At 39.9% G+C, this 20,671-nt stretch overlaps 1 protein-coding gene across 1 annotated transcript in view; it reads left to right on the top strand.

Moving 5' to 3' along the window:
* The window catches only part of MGLL (monoglyceride lipase), a 39,423-nt gene extending 19,141 nt beyond the window's left edge, over positions 1–20,282 (top strand). Inside the window, exons 4-8 of the mRNA XM_072420546.1 lie at positions 9,705–9,841; positions 10,695–10,805; positions 11,077–11,166; positions 13,913–14,128; positions 17,623–20,282. Coding sequence (XP_072276647.1) covers positions 9,705–9,841; positions 10,695–10,805; positions 11,077–11,166; positions 13,913–14,128; positions 17,623–17,778 — 710 coding nt within the window. The 3' untranslated portion in view covers positions 17,779–20,282. The remainder of the gene's footprint in view (positions 1–9,704; positions 9,842–10,694; positions 10,806–11,076; positions 11,167–13,912; positions 14,129–17,622) is intronic.
* Positions 20,283–20,671: the final 389 nt, after the last annotated feature.

Raw genomic sequence — 20,671 nt, 5'->3', positions numbered from 1 at the left:
TGGGGTTAACACATGGGTGGCTTCAGATCTAGAAAACCGAAAATTAAACAGGAAAGTCGAGTCACCATCTCCCAGCAGGGTGGTGCAGCCACCAGTATTTTCCTGCAGCTGAAGGTCTTGTCCTGCCAGTAACCTTCAGGAGTTTGAGTCAGACTGTTTTTTAGCCTTTGTCATTTCCAAGTGGAATAAGTAACATAGCGCTCCTGCTATAATTACTGCTTGCTGTAAGAACATCTGCAGTCTAAAAGTAGAATTTGATTTAGGATTTTAGACTCAGTGTGAAAGTCTTTTCAAAACTTTTTTGTTTCAGTTTCGGATAGAGAGGGGAATGTTTGGATACTCTACTTGGTTTTTATTTTTGCTTATGTCCCCATTGGGTATAATTCCTCTCACTATCTGTCCTTGTGACAACCAGAGCAATACAGCTATCTGAGGTTCTGTTTTCTCTTACCAGAGTGCATTCCTAGTCAGTTCATGATATATGAACAATACCATTCTGAGAGGGTTAACAGGAAGCTCAGCTGGGGGGGCTCAATGGGACAGAATTTCATCAAAACTCCTGGACAGCAAATAAATACCTAAGTTAAGATTTTGTCTGCCCCCCACACATTTTAGCTGTATTCCTGTTATCTTTACAAATACCTGTGCTGTAAAGGGGAATTTGGAAAAAATAAAAGATGAAGTTTAATTTGCATATGGTTTGCCTTTCTTGGTTCCTTCATTACCATGCTAATTAATATAATAATTAAATATATAATTTAAAATACTAAATAAAATCTTTCTGATCGCAGTAATACATTAACTGTATCTGAGTTCTGCATGCCGTGCAGAGTTTGGCTGGAAGAAGGGTCCAGCAGAATGCTGTCATTAGCTTACTGAAAAAAGGAAGATGTGCCAATGCACATATGTAATGCTGAGCCTCTATTAAAGAACTAAAATCCAAAGAATAAAAGAGGCTGACTAGTGTTAGGCTGGGGAGGAAAAGGCTGGACATCCTCCGTGATTTGCTGCAGCATGCATGGGAATCAAAATGATTTCACTACAGTAGAGAAGCCTTTGCAGCTGTGCAAGACTGAAGGGGAGGCTGGAGGGCAGATTGAATGAATGCAAGATTGATGGACAGATTGAATTAGGGGAAAGCTTGAGGGCAGATATAAATTTAGTAATAAGCATTATAACAAGTTATATGCGCTTAATCCATGGGTGCCTTGTACAGTAAGTTCCTCATACATGCCACACAATCTGCTTGAAGAAATGAGTCCCAATAATATAACCCCATTTACAGCTTCTCCAGTGATGCCATTTATTGAACATGAATTCTCAGAATAGCAGTTAGGTCAAAGAGCAACTGCGGATTCAAAGGCCGTTATATTCAACCAGGTGCATCCCAGAGCACTGAAGAAGGCACTTTATGCCCCCGAAACATGTTGGATAGATATAAGTTCAATTTCACAAACACAATTTGGGTTTCTAACAACTGAAAATATGCTAATATTACTATGCCCTTCCTTACCTACCAGCATAACCAACTACATTTGATAAGAGGCACCAATATATTTTCCCTGATATGTTTACCCTAATAAAGTACAGCCCCCCCCCGCCAGTGCCGGATTTATTAAGAGGGAGCTAATTAAGCAAATGACCTACGTTTTCTAGGTTCCCAATAAACCGCATCCCTGCTGTGCATTTGGAACCTGTGCTTTATATTTAGGGCCCCATTATCTCTGTGCACTCCGATCAATGCTAGTCCTTTGACTGATCATCTTTTCATACCATTTCTTCCTGATGAGTTTTTTTAACTTGCAGAATCCTCAATGCAGAATGGTTCATGGCTCGTGTCTTACAGCATTGCAAACAACTTCAAGCAACAAGAAATTATTTTTTCGGCATTGCTGAGGTGCCGAGCCAATGTCATGGGGAAGAAATAGTAGGCAATACCCAAAAATGAATTCTGCCCTTCCCCCCTTACATATTCTTGATATACCAGAAGCATACCCACCCATTAAATATAGATTGTCTCCACCCTATAATTAGCTTCTGCAGCCAGCTCTGACCCTTGGAAAAATTCAGGAAATATTGTAGCTCCTCCAAAGATGCAGAAAACATTTACCCGAATTTCATGTACACTTCTGTACAATTTCATCCATCTTTTTTCTGCAGCAGGTCAGCCAATCATAACCACTGTTTTCTCCTTTGTTTGTGGTTGTTAATGCAATTCTGCACCGGTTACAGTCTCTCCAGACCCGTTTGTTGAGCTCTCCTCTGCATAATTCATCAATGTCCTCTCTGCAAAACTGTGTCACCGTGATAGGGCTGAAGTAACATCCTTTCAACTTCTTCCTTTTCCCATCTTTGAAAAAGTCATTGTAGATCTGAAAAAAGGATACGTATCAGAAACAAGGGGTCCATGGAGATGAAAGGAAATGCTGATACCTTAATGCCCTGTTAAGGCAGACTTCCTCAAACATTCTTCCCCTGAGGAAGCCTTGACCTTCAGTTTTGGGGAACAACTGCTAATTGGGGGTCAGTGGGGAAAAAGCCTTTTAAAGTAATGCAAGTGGAAAGAATACAGTGATCACTAGAATATCACCATTGTAGACTACTAAAAACATAAATACACCTGGCTCTACCATCGGTGTTGGCCCAAGAACAATACAGGCGTCATCAAATGGGAGGTCAATTCCTCTAGGAACCTCGGGAGGAAGCCCGGTTGAGAATAGCTGACCTGTGGTCAAAGTAAGGCAGGAAGAAGATACCCATCACCACAATTTATACTTTATATAAAAAAGGAAAATATCGATTTTATATACCACAAAAACTTTTTTCTACTTTTTAAAAAAGGAAAGGGAGGCCTCTTCCCTTCTGTCTTTACTACCAAGACAGTAAAGACTGAATGGGAAGCCCAGAGCCTTCTGGAATACCTACATCATATTCCTACCTACATCATATTCCTACCTACATCATATTCCTACCTACAACATATCCCAAGAAGCTTCGGGCTGCTCCCTCTGTGCATATCCAATCTTGGGCATGTGCAGAAGGGGCTTTTTCTGTAATGTAAAAAAAAGTGCAGATCCCACGCATGTGCAGTGAGATTGTTACTTTTTGTACATTTATAGGAGGAAATGCCTACACAATGTAAGACCGGCTGACATAAGCAGAAGCTGGACATAGAAGGAAGAAGATGGCAGCACTTGGTGGTTCCTCCACATTGGGACGAAAAAAGGATCCAGGACAGTGTGGGACCAAATGAAAGCCACCTGTGGAAGGATCAATGGCACTGCAGAAGTAAAGGTGTGTGCTCTCCTATCTTGACTTGTATAGTGGCCGTTCCCTATGAGACATTCACGTATCCATCCTGATGGATCTATGATTGATGTTGGGTGACCACTGTACACATTGGTTGCCTCGAGATAAGCATGACAGTTCGTCTCGGGTGATAATTGTATAATGTCTGTACAATACGCACAATACAGCACAACACGGAAACAAAATTGCACCGATTGTATGGTACAGTAGGTGCCGAGATGCTATTCAGGTGTGAAGGACCCCCTAAATGTTACCATATAACTACCCTACCTTACCTTACCTTAAGGCCACCTTTTACAAATCCCTAAATTAGCCCCTTCGTTTCCTCACCTTTCCCTGACCTCCTTCAGCTTGGAACCCTCACAGCTATGTTAATATCTTAACCGCACCAACATCCTATCATTCAAAGCTTTGTATTTGCTGCTGAGCAGAGATAGCTGTTTATCAGCGTGCCCCAGAATCAAAAATGATGTTCTGGCAGCAGGATGCCTAGAGCCTACACACACCAAAATCTTACCCCGAGACCAGCTCATCGCCTTACTATTCAGTGTATTGTGCTGAGCTGTAGGGAAAAAAAAGCACTAGCATGAAGATGTGAAAAAAGAATAAGCAATTGTTACAGAGCAAGGAGGGCAATGACCAGAATTTACCGTAAGAGCTGGTACTGAAGAGCAGATCCACTGCACACAGTATTCTGATTGGTATTTGATCAATTGAAAACCCCAAAAACTTGGATACATGTACAAGATTCTGCTCTATCTATTTTAACCATTTTACCATTTTTACCATTTTGGAAATTGCAGCTAATCATTTTTCTAATTGAATGTATTCAGTAGTGTGTAAATGCATAAAACTTTTTTTGATTACTATTTAACGACAAGTACAATCAGTTTGCAACCCATTAAAAAACTCCATAGGTGTTGCATTGCATTCTTGTGCTATTTCTGTTACATTGTTCCCAACAGTATATTACAGGGCACCTTCACCATGTTATGGAATAGCAGAAAAGAAACATATTTGTCCTAGGGTGACAAGGCTGTTTCCCCATGGTACAGTATAGTGAGAGTTGTCAGCTACCTACAGAAAGTGTATTTCTGGCACTGGGTGGATAAAAAGGGATAAAACCTAAAAAAAAAGCTAATGCAGCAATTATTTTTAAGGGCTGGTTTCAATATACTTAATCTTTGTTATTGGGTTTGTTTACACTTCAGATTTTCTTTACACACAAAATGTAAGTTCATGTTATATTTGAATGTGTGCCGTTTTTCTGATCTTCTGCGTCACTTAGGCGGCATGTTTTATTCTTGGCTGTCTCCATGAATATTCATTTATACCTTACCCTCCCTGTGCAAGTCCCTTGCCATGTAGTCATCTCCGTCATCTCCTCAGTAATTATATTACTTTATTCTCCTAACAACCCACCGGGAGCCCGGCGGAGGCTAAGCAGACATCGGCCTGTAGCGAGAAGCGTTAGCCCTCACATGTTTGTATAAAAAGCTATCAGGGGGATTATATTCACCGCAAATCAATTGGCCCCCTGTTCATTTGTGGATCTTGTTAAAACTCATAATGAGACATGATCGCTTTATCTTAGGTTCAAAGGTTTGTTGAGCATTGGGTTAAAGAGAACCTGTCAGGTATATTGTATTTGGAGCCAAGTGAACTTAAATAGAGTCTTCATGGTTTTGAATGCCCAGGGAGGAAAATATCAACTGGCACTGCTCCGCAGAATAGGCCAGAATTTGCCATATGTATCCAAATAAGCTTAAGCAGCTTTATGCTGCTTTTAGTTCTACAGTCCAAGTACTGGGATAAGTCATTCCAATGGTAAGTAATGTAGTAGGTGCAAGTTATAAGATGTTGACTGGTTCTCTTTATGGACCAATTCACTGTACAATGAAATGCTTCCCCAGTGCCTACAACTACAAAAGTTGTCAAGCTTATGTAAATAAATAATTGCCATTTGCTTTGCCATGGGTTTATGGTATGCAGCTCATCTGCAAAAATAAATATATAGATTCAGCTTAGCTTAGCAGCCTAGCTCCTGAGAACCTCAGCAAAATATAGTGTATCTGTATTCCTTAACATATTGACCACCACTTAGCAGAAACATCTTTTTTACCATTCAGTACCAAAATTGATTTATATAGCAGCTCTGCAACTTTGGCTGGCATAGTCAAACCTAACGGCCACCCAGGCTATACCAAAGGACATGTGTTTGGCTAGGAAGGGCTCTAGGACATATCAGGTAGTTTCTAACCAATGACCTAGCCCCATAGTCTGAAAAACAATGTGCAATCTTAGATGGGTGCCCACACAAATCATCAAAACACCACTAAAAATGGGTACCTTTTTGGCATTGTGCACCATATCATAAATAAATGGCACAGCAAGCATAAGAATGTCAACCTTTGCAACTTAATATTACTGGTGCCAAATCTTAGATCTTCAGTAAATGAACATCTTTATTGACTTTTCCTCACGCTATCATGATATCGCTGCAGCAACAAATGAAGTCGGTGATTAGGCTATGCGGTACGAGCAGTCAGCGGGTGCATTTTGGTTTGTGGATGTTGCTGACAGAGGAAAAACAATGTGAGGGAAACTGGTTTACCAGCCTCATTACCAGAGCTCATGGAATGAGCAAGAAACAGAGCATGGAGCCATTTGTGCTCCGTCAACTGATTTATGCTAAGTGCTATCATTATTCTTCCTGGCGAGCTGTTAACTCCTGCAGGGAAGCATGGATTGTACCTAACGGTTGAGCTGCAGTATCAAAGGCTTTGTATATAAAGCTTTAACACAAATATAAGGATCTTTGGTTCAGCTATGTGACTACAATTTTCATATATCATCCAAATGATGAAAGTAAATATAATAAAAAGCATTTTGGTGTTTTGATTAAAATTCCATGTGCTAAAAGTAATATCTTAGGACTTCTCCACATTTTGTCTCCCAGCCCCCTTTCCTCCCTGTAAGGTTTCTCACCTTGTTTGTCCCTTTTGAAAGTCTGCAAACGGTTTACTTAAAGTGTTGTTAAACTTGTGAACAATAAAGAGTAATGTAATAGCTGGTCATGTCCCAGTTCAAAAACAATTACTTGTAATCTCTGGGGTGGCTACGATTCTATGTTGGATATTACAGGAGGCCCATTGTTGCCACCCTGACATGCATGCTCAGGTTTTGTACAAAACACAGGGACTCCAAGATTGAAGCAGGGATGCTCATTACAAACAGATGCTGATGAACTGGTGTGTACAGTGAATATTTTCCCACCAGGGGTTCGATGAATGGGCACTGAGACTTGGCTAGGCTAGGTTGAATCCAGTGGCAGGAACAAGCATTCCTCTTCCCAGCTGCCGGTGCCCGGATCCTCTTAGAGAACCAACGCTTACACATTTGACAGCTGGCAGCAGTCCCCTTTTATTCTTTATTTGGCATGAGGAAGCTGGAGCTAGAGGGATAATAATGAAAAATAATTCTGCAGGGTCCTTTTATGCCTTTCTCTTTCTCTGAGCTGGGGGAGACCTTACCGAGTATTGCTGATGTGATTGCATCAGTGCCAGTCTTTAAACCAACTGGTGCTCTTGTCGAGGTAAACCTGTAATACTCACCTATTACTCTTATGTCGCAGGACACCACCATCTTTATTCTTTTCTTCCTGTAGATGATGTTCTTGATTGGTCGGGCCAAGATGAAGTGCTGGAGTTTGTTCATTTCTGGCATACATAGTTACATAGTTTGGTTGAAAAAAGACATCAAGTTCAATCACTAGGGAAATAAACAGAAAAAAAAACCCTATAGACATGATTGATCCAGAGGAAGGCAAAAAAAAAACCCTGGTACAATTTGCTTTACCAGGGGGAAAAAATTCCTTCCTGATTCCATGAGGCAATTGTATGTTCCCTGGATCAACAGTCTTTTATCTTTACTTTAACATTTTATTCCCCAGTTATTGTCTGTGCTTCTAGAAAAGAGTCCAGCCTCTTCCTTAATCAATCTATTGAACTTGCTGAAACTTGTGCATGTGTAGGAGAAGCTGGAATTGCTGGAATCACTGCATGTGCGGCTCATTAAGGTAAAAACAGTTATTGCAGGGACATCGCCTGCCCCATTCTGCATTAACCACCTAACTGATTTTCCAATGCTCAAAGTGGAACTTTATTTCCGATTTAAGTTCACTTTCACTTGCATCAGAATACTCAGCTGGAGCCTCCCAGTTTTCTGCTCACCTGTCCCTGATCCAGCATTATACCATTTACTAGATAGCACGTCCACCTGTCAAAATTCTTTCCAGAAGGGCTCACTCATGGGTGTGGGGTATTCCTCTAAACCTTTAGAGTTACATTGATCCTGTCATTTTGCATGCAGTGTACAAGAAGACAAGGATTTTTTAATTTGCTAAGAGTTTATCTATTATAATTATGCCCTCCATTACATCAGACCATAAACTGACTTCTTGTAAGGTCAGACACCCTCTCAAGGTAACATTTCGGTTAAATAAGTATATAATTAATGTCATCTGCTAAAGGCTCTCTTTGATATGAATTGCACCGCAGTTATTGGTGTCTATATTCCACTGCCAATTATTACAAAATCTGTTAATCATTTGGCACAGTCCTTTGCCCTAAAGAATATCCTCGTTGTGTCCGTATGAAGGTTGGAAATACTTGCAAACCTGCAATAGGCGTGCCTGCAGTCTTGGAATATTTTTGTGAAATCAAATACAGGTTTTACAGATTTTTCCATAATGAACTCAGTGTGAGCTAGAGGCTTCCTCGAATGAGTCATACTTTTTGGAAGTTTATTAAAGTTTTCATGTTCGGTTTGTGGCCAAGCTTGGATTTTGCAGAGGTCACGTAGACCTGGGCATTTGAACTGGTCATCTTGTATATAAGATTTTAGAGAGAACTTCAGCTCAGTAGTGGTGTCCCCACTTTGAAGAAGGCATAAAAAATCTTTCCTGTTCATTGTATATGTTGTGTTGTATTGTAAATCAGACCACATTAGCAATGTTGTGATTAAAGTGCAACTTATCCCAAAAATGAACAAGGAAAATTCTAATCAGGCAATCAGGTTGATAAGCAAATAGAAACAACGTAAATAAGCAAAGTGATTGACAAAATACCTGTTTCACAAGCTAAATGTGGTTGCATACTTCCCCTCAACTATTTCCTCTCATCTCAGAATTCATCCAGTGGAAGGGTAATGTGACTGTGTTATATCCAAAGTAGCAAGAGTAATAGATGGCAGACTAGATTTCCAAGCATTCCTGCATTACAGTGGCAACTGCGAGGGATGCAGCACTGGATCATGGACCTATCATGACCGGAGGGCACAGAGAAGGAAGCTGTGCACACTTACTGATTATAACAAAAGCTCACCCTGACCAATGCATTTACTTCTCCTATGATATTTTTGTGATTGGGTTTACAGCTGCTTACAATCCACCATTGCAGATCACTCAAGCACTTTAAGGGCTCGCTTTTCTTTCCATGTGATATATTATCATGTAGCAACATTCTCCTGGCTAATCTGCAATCCAGGCCCTGAGCAAACACTGCGTATTAATTAACACATCGTTATCGAGGCTTATGATAAAAATCTGCAGGTGTAAGCTTTACCACTGAATATTTACAGAAGTTGTCAAAACTTTTATAAAAAAAAAAAATAAAAATGGCAATTAAGCTGTGACTCTTCAGCTGACGGAAACGGCACTTTCCTCAGAATACTGATTTCTGTAGTTATCATGACACGGCAGCTTTTAGGATGGCTACACCCTGTCCCTGGCTGAACTGTCAGATATAGGATGAGTGTATGAGGTCATATTGCTAAGATAAAGCCACGGATGTGTCACGTTCAGCGGTCAGTATTAGGCTTTCTAGTAGTGTTGCGTGGCCAAACTTTTTTTTTTTTTTTTTTATAGTTTTCTATAAAGAAGAACTGAGCTGCTGTGAGGCTTTACTTCTATCTGGAGCTCGGTTAGACATTTCCTGTTCTGGTGTCAACAAGGAAGGAAGTGAAGAGAACTCTTTCTCTGATGGGATTTTTGTTCTAAAATTTTTGACTATAGACACACTGTAAAATTGCAAATTTGCATTACATGGCAGTTACCTAAAGTGAACTTTTCAGTTTCTCTAGCTAGGTTCTCTTTTAGTGTCTGGTTTTCTTTGCTATTATTTATCAACTCAGTGTGACTTAGTTGGGGTGGCTAAGGATCTAACCCAACCGCCACGTGACTGTGCTCAGGTGTAACTATTGGCTGCTTGGCTGCCAAATACTGCAGTATTGAGGGGAAGGGTAGGTGGTCACATGCTCCTGTGGCTATAATATAATGATTGTGAAAGGACTGATGATTTCCAGGTCTCATTCTCTTATTTTTGTCTTATCCATAGTTGGCCATGGACAGAGCGATGGAGACAGGATGACCGTATCCGACTTCCATGTTTATGTCAGGGACGCCCTTCAGCACGTGGACCTAATGCGGAAGGAACACCCGAACATACCGCTGTTTATCTGTGGACACTCCATGGTAATAACCCTATAAACATTACACCAACACCGAGATCTCAATAAATGGTCCCCTTGTACAACCATCAATGCTGGACTAGAGACTGGATGGTCTCCTTGGGTGGTATAGAACAAAGGCATATGGTTTAATAGGCAATCTTCTAGAACCTTAAGGGAATTTGTGTGTATTATAAAGTAATATACCCCCAAAAAGAAAATTTCATCTTTTTATTCCTTCAAAATCTTTCATTCCTTGTAATATGTCTTTCCATGCTGCTGATAACCTGCAGCATCTCCCTATCTACATAGCAGGGTCCTCTCCTCCTCCTGTGTCTTTTTTTGTATCTGTCATTTGCAACCCCTTTTTAATCTTCAGGGCTGCGTAACATGTTGGCGCTATATAAATCCTGTTTTTTATTATTATTAATAATATTAATAATAATACCAAGGACCCCATCTCAGGATCACTAGGGGTTTCTTTAATAAAAGTTGCACATTTGAAAATAACTTTTGCAATGACACAAAAAGCTTTTATTAGAGTTGAAGGGTTGTGTGTGTATCTACCATAACACATATTAATAATGTGATTTACCGTATGTTGTATTACCGCAGACTGACTGTCTCCTAAAATTACCCTATAAGTGCTGTGACACCCTGATTTAATATACCCACCTGCACATGTATACACACCCTGGCTTTCATAATATTATTAGATATAATCCTGCCAATTAGGCTTGCCTTGATGTAATTCTTTACTTCTTTTATATTTAAGAACAAGAAATGGTCGTTCATATTGAAATGTATCAAAAAGGATAAAAACACAAATAAGATGCATTGCATTTCAAAAAGTTACAAATGTATTTTCTTTGACCTAGGGTGGTGCTATCAGCATTTTGATGGCCAATGAGAGACCAGCTGACTTCTCTGGATTGATCCTGATATCACCGCTGGTGTTGCCAAACCCGGAGTCCGCTTCTTCTTTCAAGGTGAGTGTGGGATATGTCCAATCATTTGGGGAGGGGGGGGTTCCAAAAATAAGAGGTGGTTCGTAGCCCTTGGGTAGTGGCTGGACCAGTGGTCTTTTGTAGGACTGTGGATCACAGGACGGAAGCAAGGAACTAGCATTTTCAGAACAAGGTCAGCAGCACACCCCAAACCTAACCCACCCTACCCCAAACTCCCAACATCCACCCCCTCCCTTCCTTGAGTATTTTCTTTCAATATTGGTTTACATTGATTTTTTTTTTTTTTTAACAGGTGTTTGCAGCTAAAATCCTCAACCACGTTCTGCCAAATTTTTCCCTTGGCGGTATAGACCCGAACTGTTTGTCTCGAAATAAACAGGAGGTGAGAATATTCACAAGATCTCAGAGTTAAACTTTCACTTCAAAGTAGGTTTTCATAAATTTGGAGTTAAACACCTGCTCCATCCAAAACTCTTTTAGCACTCTATACAATAGAATACAAAGTCACAGCTGAAATCTGCAGCTTGCCGAATTTCATTGAAACCGCTAAATGTACAATTCAATTACACAGGAAGGTGAAGCCATTTTCTATGTTACACTAAAGGAATAAAATGGTGTCAGCCACAGTCTGCTTAATGCAAGAGAAGCAACATAATAATAAATTAACAATTTAATGTCTGATACAGCCAGTGCATCCCCTGCAGCAGAGCCCCATTTGCTTCCATTGCAGACCCTCCTTCTCCCATTGGGGTGCTATTGGAGAACAATGACTGGGCTAGGTACTGAATCACTTATACCAGTTCTGCAAGAAAAGACATTAGGCCTTATATATAAAGAAGGGGCAATCAGATAGCAGATTTAAAATCAAGTATTTTACAGTAAGGATCAACACTTTAATTGCTGTACTTTATTTACCAATATTAGCTTTAATTTTAATGAAGTTACCTAAATTAGAAGCTTCATTCACTTACATTGCACTTTAATATTTTGAGCTGCGATCAGCAGGCATAGACCCTTTTTGAAGCTTCTGTAAACACTGTAGCGATTGGGGCAAAAGTGTGGGGATGAGTGTTTAAAAAACACCACCAATCTCTGATGTGTCTCATGACATTTTCCAATTTCAAAGTGGTGTAAACTATCCGACAAACGACAAAGAGGTGATCAGGCTGATGGCTTCTTTAAAATAGTTTTAACAATAGGAGTGGCAAAATATTGTGTAATAATAATGCTGTTTATCTGTCACTCTGCCCCATTCAATTATTTCAGACATTTTTATCACTGCCTGGCATTTAAAAATGTCATTGTCAGCTGTTCTCTATTGCTTTCTGAGCAATCTTTTTGTTTACTGACAGCCAGGGACCATCATGTATACCAGAATGCAGAATGCCCTAACCCCTATGATGACCTGGTCTGTATTACAGAAGACGGAGCTATTCACATAGACTATAATTCACCCGTCTACCTCATTTTCTGCTTCAGCTGGCGGAGAAGGGTTTAAAAGGTCACCAGGCTCTAAATTAAATATTTTTCATTCATATTTCATAGCTGACTTCCTCCATACTTCTGCTTTCGTGGTGTGTGTCGGTTAGGGAAATACAATGCTTGTGGTCACAAGCTGTCCGATCCATATTGGGGCTGGAAAAGGACCAATACCAGCCATCAACTTAAAGTGGACCTGCCACTATAATGGACGGTCTGCTTAGGCTGGCCCTTGTCCCCTGATCAAGTCACCTAGTATATATGTAGGTAAAAGGCATACCTGTGTAGGTAATGGACGCTCCAGTCTATTGGAAGCCCATTATCTGGTGAGATTTTGCCTGCTCTGCTTTCTAGAGGCTGGCACCCTGGAGGGCAATAATGTTGTCCTCGCCTAGGCACCATGCCCAGAGGATGGGGGAAGGTATAATGTATTTAATTCTGGCTTTATTTCTGCTTTAAAACTGAATCCTAAACAATGTAACTCCTGGACATTTTTTCCTTTGACTAATCAAATATTTTAGTATCAAATCCGGTGAATGTCTTTTTTTTATGCGGTAGGTGATGTTCTGTGCAACAGGTCCACTATGTCCTTGAATAGATGATGAAGATTTATACCCCAAAAGGAGGACATTTATTGTGCTGCAGCCCCGTATCCTATCAATGTATAAACAGTCCCTCTAGATTTTTCTATCCCGTCCTATTTCACAATGGCACAACGAACCAAACTCCATTTGAACTTTTTCCTTTTTCTTGAGTAATATTTGAGCTCAGAAATGTTTTTAAATCATGAAGCTGTTACAGAGATGAGAGTGTGTGAATATTTTAGCTGCTACTTCAAAGGCAGTTTTTCAAAATACATTGAAATTTGACTGAATGGATTGAAATAATCCCTTAATCTGAAAGAAAGACATTGTCTGGGCATTATGTTATCTTGGTTGAAATGGAGACACAGCCTGCACTGCGGTTCTGTTATTTTACATTAATAATTACCAAGGAAATGCGGGTTTTCATTTTCTAGTCTTAGCTTGTAAAATAATAGCTGGGATCTGATTGGCTGAATGGGGAAAGACAAACCTTTGCCTTGTAGATATGAAATACAGGAAGCTTAATCTGTATGTAGAGCAAATATGCAAGAAGATAAATCCACTCTGGGTCGATTAAAGCTCTCCAAGATCGGAGAAGATTTACAATCATGGGAGAACCTGGGTTTTCCAGCAAAGTTAGTTTTCTAGACTGTGGTCAGGCATTCCCATTCTACTATCCTTGCCCCCATGAGTCCCCGCAGGATGAATGGATGGCATCAATATATAATGGTTTGTATTGTTCCTTGGTAAAAAATCATTCAGCGCTGGTGTTGTAGATTAAATTCCCATCAAAGGTACTGTCTATAAAAAGTTTAATTGACTTCCAGACGGCGTTCCTTGCACAGCCAAAAAACATGTAGGTGGATATATCGGTTTCCGATCAGATCTGTCCTTTCCTGTATAACTATGCAATGAAAATTAGCTTATGAGCTCCTCGGGGGCGGGGTAGTGTTCTTACTTCATTGTGTGCTGGAAAGTGCTGCAAGAATTTCAATTAAATGTATTTCATGAGCTTGGCATGGTAAATGTTCTGTGAAGTAATAATATGCCTGTTTGTCTTTGTAGGTGGAGTGTTACGCCAAAGACCCCTTGGTCCACCATGGTGGACTGAAAGTCTCCTTTGGAGTGCAGCTCCTCAATGCCACGGCCCGGGTGGAAAAGGCTCTTCCCCACTTCAAGCTACCCGTGCTATTGTTCCACGGTACTGCCGACAAGCTTTGCGATTTTAAAGGCTCTCAGTTCATGATGGACACTGTCCCCAGCGAAGATAAAACACTAAAGGTGATTACATATACAATATTTACTTATCTTGGAGTTTAGATTAAGGGTTTTTACTTTTAGTTTTTATTTTACTTTAAGGCCAGCTGATCATCATAGAACAGGACTTGGAGGTCCCAGGTTCAAATGATAATGCCTTGAGGAAACAGTTTACTATTAGAAATGGGCAAAGTTGTGATCTTTTTTAATTGATGAAAATCAGGAGATTTGACAAATTCATTGGGATCAATGGACAGGGTAATATAAGGGTGGTTTGGGGTGTTGTGCCATGGCTTAGGCATAGTTTTGGCAGGTTCTTGGATAGGCAAATATTGTTTAAATACAAGCGCCATGTGTATTCTTGAATCCTGGTATACTTTGTGTATTTCCTTTGTATGAAAGTGTGATAATGCCTCTGTGTAGGAACTTCCTGTGATGAAGACTGGTCACTGCTGCTCTCTGTATATGTGATTGGTCTTGTATCCACCCCTTTCTCTAGTTTTCTGCTCCTGGCCTGGAGTAGGCCGTAGTGATTATGGTAATTTGGTGCACACAAAGTGGATTCATATCCTTTATATTTTTTTTTGATTATTGAATAACATATTTGGAATAAAGTTTTTGTGCCCAAAGTGAAACTTTAAACTATGCCTTGTCACTGACATCACCAAAGTCATTGATGTTATGGATGCCGACATAGGAATCCAACTGCAAACTCATTTATAGTTATTTTTTTTAAATATATCTTTATTGGCAGAATACAACAACAATGAACAACAATGTACTCTACACGAATTGCAAACATAAACAATGTACAGTTCAGATAACAGTACCATTGTATTGTAGGAAATAATTGAATAAAATACAACTGCCTCCCCTCCATTTTCGGTTTTCAAATGATAAACAGACATTTGCAATATACTAATAAACCAAATAAAGAAAGGGGTAACCAAAACAAAACAAGCAAAACCCCCTTTCAAACAACCAACATGGAAGAATATCTGATGCTTCAAAAAAAAGAAACAATGCTCTCGCTAGTAAAGATAAGGAAAAACAAGCATACCACCCTTACATAAAACAGAAATTGTTAATTTAAAGTTTATAATTAAGTTACCTCCTTCCAACAATTTGTCACCTCAGCATTAAACCAAAACATGCACAAGATACATTCTATATCTAAGAAATATATAAGAAACACCCAATGCCCTGTGGTCATACTAAGTGGTGTAGTGAAAAAGATCTATCACGTCCTGTAGTTGAGCTGGTGAAAGTTTGTATTCTAAATAGGCCATCCATGTGTCAAAACATTTTTGAGGATGGGTGTCCCCATGTTTGGTGGCCTCGGTTTTGTCAATAGTCATAAGGGCTTGAAGGTACTGAATCACCTGTGTGATGGTAGGTGGGTTAGAATCCAACCACCATTTCAAAATGGCTTTCTTTGCAGCTAAGAAAATGTTCAAATTTGGTTACACAGGCTTGCTTAGTCATGTCATCAGCGGGGTGACCCCTAACATTATCATGAAATAAAGCCAAATGAGGAGAGATGGGCCTGTCATGTCCAAACTGTTGATATGGCAGAGCAGTCCCACAGTGCATGCTCCAAAGGAGACATGGCTAGATCACATTTAGGGCATGCTATAAACCTAGTCGCTAAGGTAGGGGAATGTACAGGGTTGTTGAAAGCATAGTAAGTCCTGTGTATAATTTTAAATTGAGCTTCCCTCCATTGCTCACTAATTACAACTTTGCGAATACACAACTAACTGGACTGCAATAGTGCAAGCGTTTCCGTGCATGATTTATGTAAGAAAAGAGCCCATCGGCATACAAACCGTAGCTCCTGAGCAGTGTCATGTTCTATGCTCATCAACAATGTATAGAGGTGCGATATGGAGTGTATCACTGAAGCCATTCCCAAGAGTTGCAATATAGGAACTGGTGTCAAATTTGGTGGCATGCCCCGTATTCAAAAAAAACGTAGATCTGATTTGAAGATCCATAAGAAAATGATGTGCATACTTGAGTCTTAAAACCTCAAATGACAACAAATTATGAGATTATTCTAGAAGATGACCCAGATTTTTAATACACCTGTTTTCCCTATAGTTATTTTTACTGAGACCACATTTCCATTAGATTTCCCAATCTTTCATTTTGCTGGGATAATAAGTTGGGCCACTCTATACCAATTCCATGCTGTACGTTCATCGTTTATATATGGACTGTGTCCAGTAAATGAATAAAAACTTGTATGAGCTTGCATCATCTAAATCTGGGAAATTGAATGTACAAGCTGCACATCATCTTGTTAGAGGGATTTATGTCTGCGCATGATAATATCCAGCTGTCACGATGACTGCGGGCACTCACGGTTTGCGCTGCAGCCAAGATATAAACCCTGCACTGTAGATACCATCTGTGTTGATATTAATATTGCATACCGACAGATTACAAATATTACGGCTACCGACCGAGGCTGAAACTCCAGCAAACCCCACACCACAGATTGTACCGAGCAATTTAAAGGGATTCAGCACCAAACCTGAAATTGCTGCTCATCCTGTGAAAATGCCAGGTGCCAGGCTCAGAGTTCCTCCATAACCATCCTACATGATGCAGATCACAGAAATGACCTAAAGTCCTAAGGCCATTGGATGAGCATGATAGCCAGGCCATCTCCCAATTCCAAAAAAAGAAGTTACCATTTTTTTCTACTACTCCAAAATGAGGAAAAGAAAAAAATGTGGACAAATATAAATAGGGTAACTTTCAGCTTTAAATGTAGTTTTGGATAGTAAAGGGGAAGGTTAGAATAGAAATGTATTCTCTGTCCCCATTGGGAAGATTCACCCTTTATTGGACTTAGTCACCAGTGTCAATACCTTGGACAGAAAGTGATCCAAATGGGAAATCTTCCAATGGGTAATCTGTTCTGGCAATGGCTATATAAAAGCGACCTCCTGATGCTTTAAAGAGATTTCCTGCTTTGTTCTGCTGTAGAGGAAGATCTACTTTTGGAACACAGATAAAAAAAAAAGCTGACAGGGTCTTAACTATTTCCTAAAATGACACACGACTCTGCAGCACCTCCACATGCCAAACTCTGCACAGGATTAAACTTTCATCCATTACAGAGACTGTGCGGTGCACTCATGTGATATCCCACATATGATAATTTCAACTCATTACAACTTTTGAAAACCAAATCCCCTGAAGAAGCCGACAGGCGAAACTCGTCAGGAAAGAGACGTTTCTGCATTTACTAACCCAGGGATTTCACTGTCTAGTCAATTGGTCAATCTTCCCATGCTTAATAATGTGGGAGAGACCAGATAAATCTTATGGATGATATTATTTTGAGCTTGTTCCTTACAATGCAATTTCTCTTTGCCACACTAAACCCTAGCTATTCTTTGTCTTTTCTTTTCATAATTTGTTTCCTAAAATGTATTTGGTTTTCCTTGCCTTTTAAAATATAAAAGATGTAACAATATCCAATCATGACCGCCTTTGTTTTGCAGGTGTATGAAAATGCTTTCCACACTTTGCACAAAGAACTTCCCGAAGTGACAAGTGCCGTGTTTCAAGAGATCAAGAGTTGGATCCTTCAAAGGCTAGAGGTGTCCACATCAGCTCCAGCAACCACAGAACAGCCAGAACCGCCAAAAACTACTTAGGAGACTCTACGCCCTACAACGTCCCGACAGACTTTCACGTCCTCCCTACTTCCAACTATGCCTCCATCCGAGTCACTTCTCAGCTGAGCCTCCACGCCATTCTAACTCCTCTTCCTAATGGCCTCCAGATCCCATTCCCAGGACACAAGGGGGAACTTTGATGGTGAACACTTACTTGACAAAGCACAAGAAAGCCACAAATGCAGCCACTGGAAATCTTCACTCAGCTGGGGTGGATGCACAGGGAATGGTGGGAGATTTCAGGCACACGTCTCTTAAGAAGGATTTGGGCATTTCAGTTCTCAGCAATAATTTTACAACGTGCATCCACCTTCTTGGAAGCTGACTTCACAGCAACCGCAGTGCGGCGAGACTTGCAGGTCTACAAAAGCGCCTCGATCATAAAGCACAAAGCAATATAATGTTACGACCCGTAGGAAGAGAATGTATCTATCGCGCTGTTGCTTGTTTTGCTGGCGGACGTCCGAGGAAAGCGCCACGACTGTGTTTTAAGATCCGCTGTGAAGGAATCCTTTGTACATATTCCCTTTGACCCATTTTAATAGATTTTATTACACATTATATAAAAAAATAATATTAATAATTTAATATGTTAATATATTTCTGCCTGCGTAGGACAAGGCAGAGAAAATCTAGGGTTTTTTTAGATTATTTTTTACATTCTAGAACAAGTGAATTTGTGGCCTTTTTGCCTGCTAACCGCTAATGTATGTCAATTTCTTTTATCTGACCAAGAAGACACAGTGATGTGTGTTGGGTAATGTGCTTTAGGTTATCTTTGGCAGTAACACAAGAATAATGCTGAAAGATACACTCCAGGTGAACAGAAGTATAGGATTTCAAGTGAACATGTCATTTTTAGTTCTTACATATGCCCCAGTAATTCCCTATTGGTCAATGAGACATCCTTTGGGTCAGGCGGCCACTGAAGCTTCCTGGAAGTTGTGGGGAAGGAAGGGTAAGTCAAGGGGTAAAAGATTGCTCAGAAAAATGGGGCTCAGTCCAGGGAACACTGAAAGTCCATTTACCATAAGAGATTCTGGGAAAATCAGTCTTTGCATGGTGTAGCAAAACCGACTGTAAACAAATTTTACATGGCCTTAGACTTTGAAGGGATCTGTTCAGGTTAGAACTAACCATTTGTGCAGGTTCCAAGGCTGCCTCATTTTTCTGTGATGACAGGTTCCAAATGGGCAGTCTCCTACTAGCCCAACCCCGCCCCCAACCCTTGTACACTCCCCCGAGGAACTCAAGCTCTAAGTAGTCTTTATTGTGTTGGAGCTTACACTGGATTGCCTTTTTTTACATGTGTTCTAGAAAATTTCCTTCTGGATGGAGAACACAATGGTCCCCATACCCAAAAGTGTTAGGTAATTGTCTCGATGGAGAAACAGAGGAGCATGAGTATAAGTGAATGGGAAAGTCATTCATAGTAACCATACAGAAACCAGGTTTAGTTTATTCAATTTTCAATACAATCAACTTGTATTAATATATTCTACAGTGCAATCAAGCAGTCCCAAAAACCTTTCAGAAACTTGTTAAAACTATGGAAAAATTCTGATCTGACCAACCAAGATTTATTTTTAGATATTGATAACTTCCAGTCAATCCAATACAGAAATTAAAAATCGAAACAGTCCAATGGACTGCTTGCTCAAAAGGTGTAACTTGCATGGCCAGCCTATGTGTTATTGCACACGGGTGTTTTTATTTGTTACCTTGCACCTGTGGGACATATTTGAAGCCTTTGGAATGCAATGTTAGACTTTTTAATTGGATTTCATGCAGCAGGGTTCACTCACATTTGTTGGGTAAATGTAGCATTTTCTAATTTGCTACATTTCACCCGTTCACTCATCATACCTCTGTCCATGTCTGTAGGGAAATGTGCCTCTAAAGCAAAGTTTTTGGCACCAATAGGCGATAACCATAGACGTACAGATTAAATAAACAGATATTATACACCAAGCCTTTTTTTATGTACATATCACATCAATATCATGCATTCTTATATTAAGATTTTTTAAATATATGAACTAATTATTTTTTTTCAAGGAACCTGTCAGCCAAAACTCCAGCTTTGTGTTCCCAGCTCCGCCCACCTGACATATGGGAGTGTCCGGCTCCCCCTGCTGGCTTATTTTGTTATATCACATTATCAAGAAAGCAGCAGATAGAATGAGCCCCCAATATTATTTTAAAAGATATTAAATAATAATAGGAAATTTAGGTCTTCATGTTTAACCCAGGAATTAAATATAATTTTGTAAGGAATGATGGCCCTTCGATATACTGTCCGGTTCTCCCTGTTGTGCATTGGTATAATTGCGTTGCCAGGTGATGGAGAATTCTGCAACTGTATCTAACTTGGTAACAAAGCAAAAAAAAAAGGCACAATGTAAATCATTTTTTTACATGTAACACTGAAGCAACACTGAAATTTTGTCTCTTTCTGAATAAAATTTGACTGTTATGAACTATGGCTTTGTAAAGGTTAAGTATGTAATGGAAAGCTCCAAGTGGATGAGCTATGGACACTAAAATAATAATAAAAACCCATAATGCAGTCAGGTTTACATTTACTTTCATTTATAGTAAAACCACACTAGGCTGGCAACATGCTGGAAAGTCAAACCGCTGCTTTTACACGCAAACAGCACTCTGCACACTGCTCCAATCAACAGCAACATCCGGGAATTGTGAGCCCTGTCGATTGGACCAGTGCGCAGGTGGATGTGTCATACTGCTAGAAACCAAAGCTGCTGTTTGTATGTAAGAGAAGAATTTGACTCTTTAACATGCTGCAAGCACTTGGTGATTTAACCTGTGCAACTAGAAAGCACCATATTTATTAATGTATATGCAGCCT

The sequence above is a fragment of the Pyxicephalus adspersus genome, chromosome 8, assembly GCF_032062135.1.
Source record: "Pyxicephalus adspersus chromosome 8, UCB_Pads_2.0, whole genome shotgun sequence".
NCBI lineage: Eukaryota > Metazoa > Chordata > Amphibia > Anura > Pyxicephalidae > Pyxicephalus > Pyxicephalus adspersus.
The sequence above is the reverse complement of the archived record's forward strand: the minus strand, read 5'-3'. Positions and strand labels throughout refer to the sequence as shown.